The sequence below is a fragment of the Rhincodon typus genome, chromosome 47 (assembly GCF_021869965.1).
Source record: "Rhincodon typus isolate 14 chromosome 47, sRhiTyp1.1, whole genome shotgun sequence".
In the NCBI taxonomy this organism is placed as follows: domain Eukaryota; kingdom Metazoa; phylum Chordata; class Chondrichthyes; order Orectolobiformes; family Rhincodontidae; genus Rhincodon; species Rhincodon typus.
The window spans coordinates 5803082-5804828 of NC_063378.1; the positions used below are offsets into that span (position 1 = coordinate 5803082).

General features: G+C 48.1%; 1 protein-coding gene across 1 annotated transcript in view; it reads left to right on the top strand.

Annotated features, from left to right (window-relative positions):
* LOC125487927 (serum amyloid P-component-like) overlaps positions 1–1448 on the top strand; it is a 2583-nt gene extending 1135 nt beyond the window's left edge. The window contains exon 2 of the mRNA XM_048620576.1: positions 777–1448. Within this exon, the coding sequence (XP_048476533.1) occupies positions 777–1448 (672 nt within the window). The remainder of the gene's footprint in view (positions 1–776) is intronic.
* The last annotated feature ends 299 nt before the right edge of the window (positions 1449–1747 follow it).

Consider the following 1747-nt stretch of genomic DNA (forward strand, 5'->3'; position numbering starts at 1 on the left):
CTGAGGGAGTGCCGCACTATCAGAGTTCAGTGTGATGGAGTGCCACACTATTGGGGTTCAGTACATGAAGGAGTACCACACATTAGATAGTCAGTACTGACAAAGTTTTGTGCAGTCAGAGGGTCAGTACTGAGGGAGCACTGCAATTTCAGAGGGTTATTACTGAGGGAATGCTGCAACATCACAGGGTCAGTACCAAGGGAGTGCTGCATAGCCTGATGTTCAGCACTATCAGAGGGTCAGTACTGAAGGATGGCTGCACTGTTGGAGGGTCAGTGCTGAAAGAGTGCCGCTCTGTCAGAGGGTCAGTACAGAGGGAGCGCAGTACTGTCAGGGGGTCAGTTCTGTGGGACTGCTGTGGGACTGTTGGAGGTTCAGTATTAAATATCTGCTGCCCATTGTGCAATGTCCAATAAATGAATTTCATCTGGCACACGTTTGTGGGTCATATAGTTGTGGTTAAACTGCATCATAGCTCATTCCCTCTTTCATTCTGACTCAGCTATACAACTGACTGACTCTTCGAGTCAATGTGGTGTTCAATGCACAAAGCACTCTATCACAATAAAAATAAAACATTCAAATGTCCAATGACCCCAGAACAGGAAACAATCCCTCCTTTTAATTTTCATTCTGCCCGCCAGTTTAAATATTTTATATGGCTATGATTAGTCCTTGTGTGTATTATCGTTTCCAAAGTGTTAATTCTTAGAGTTTGTGTGCAACCGCCTGACGGTGTGTGTTTGTGTCAGCTTGAGGGTGTGTGAGTGTGTGAGCCATTGAGAAACGGTGGGGAGGAGGATGCGGCTGGAAGATCCGACCTTTTCACACTTCTGCCTGTCCCTTTGTCTCTGCATCTCACGCTCCTCCCTTCCGAAGACTCAACGCCGTCTTTTTTCTCCCAGCTCTCGACATTCACTCTCTGCCTGAGGGCTGCCTCAGAGGCGAAGCGAGGTTACAGCTTGTTATCCTATGCCACAGCGAATACGGACAATGAGCTGCTCCTCTGGCACAACGAGAACACGAAGCTGTCCCTCTACTTTGGCAGCGATATATTCCATTTCGCCCTCCCGGAGACCGACGCTCTGCTGAGACACATCTGCGTGAGCTGGGACTCCCCAACTGGAATCATCACCTTCTGGCTCAATGGAGTCCGGAGCCTTCGGAAAGTCGGCAACAAAGGTGGGGTGGTCCGTAGTGGGGGCACGTTTATGCTGGGGCAGGAAAAGGACCAGGACCAGGTCGGGGGCAAGTTTGACAGCAAGCAGAGTTTCGTGGGAGAGTTGACAGATGTCCACTTGTGGGACTACGTCCTTTCGGCAAACAACATCAAGGCACTAAATCAAGGGTGTCACAGTGCCGGGGGTAACATCATCAGCTGGCATACAGTGCAATACGAGAGCAGGGGGAGCGTGAAGATAGAGGACAATCATGACTGCAGCTTCTAAAATGTGGGGACTATTTTGGATTTGATGGGGATACTCACATGCTGACTCTCCCATGGGCATTCCTGTAAACTGGCACAGAAACATAACGCTCTCACACACACACACACACAGAAACACGTTCACACAATAACATGCAAAAACAGAAGTGTTTGTGAATTTGAGTGTCAGAGGTAAGACTGTTGAGAGAGTGCCTCTAGTCAAAATTTATCCTGGATTGTGAATGCGCCTTCCTGTGATTATAAATATTTAATTTCTCTCTATATACGCCTCTATGCTTCCATGACCACGTAAGACTCAAA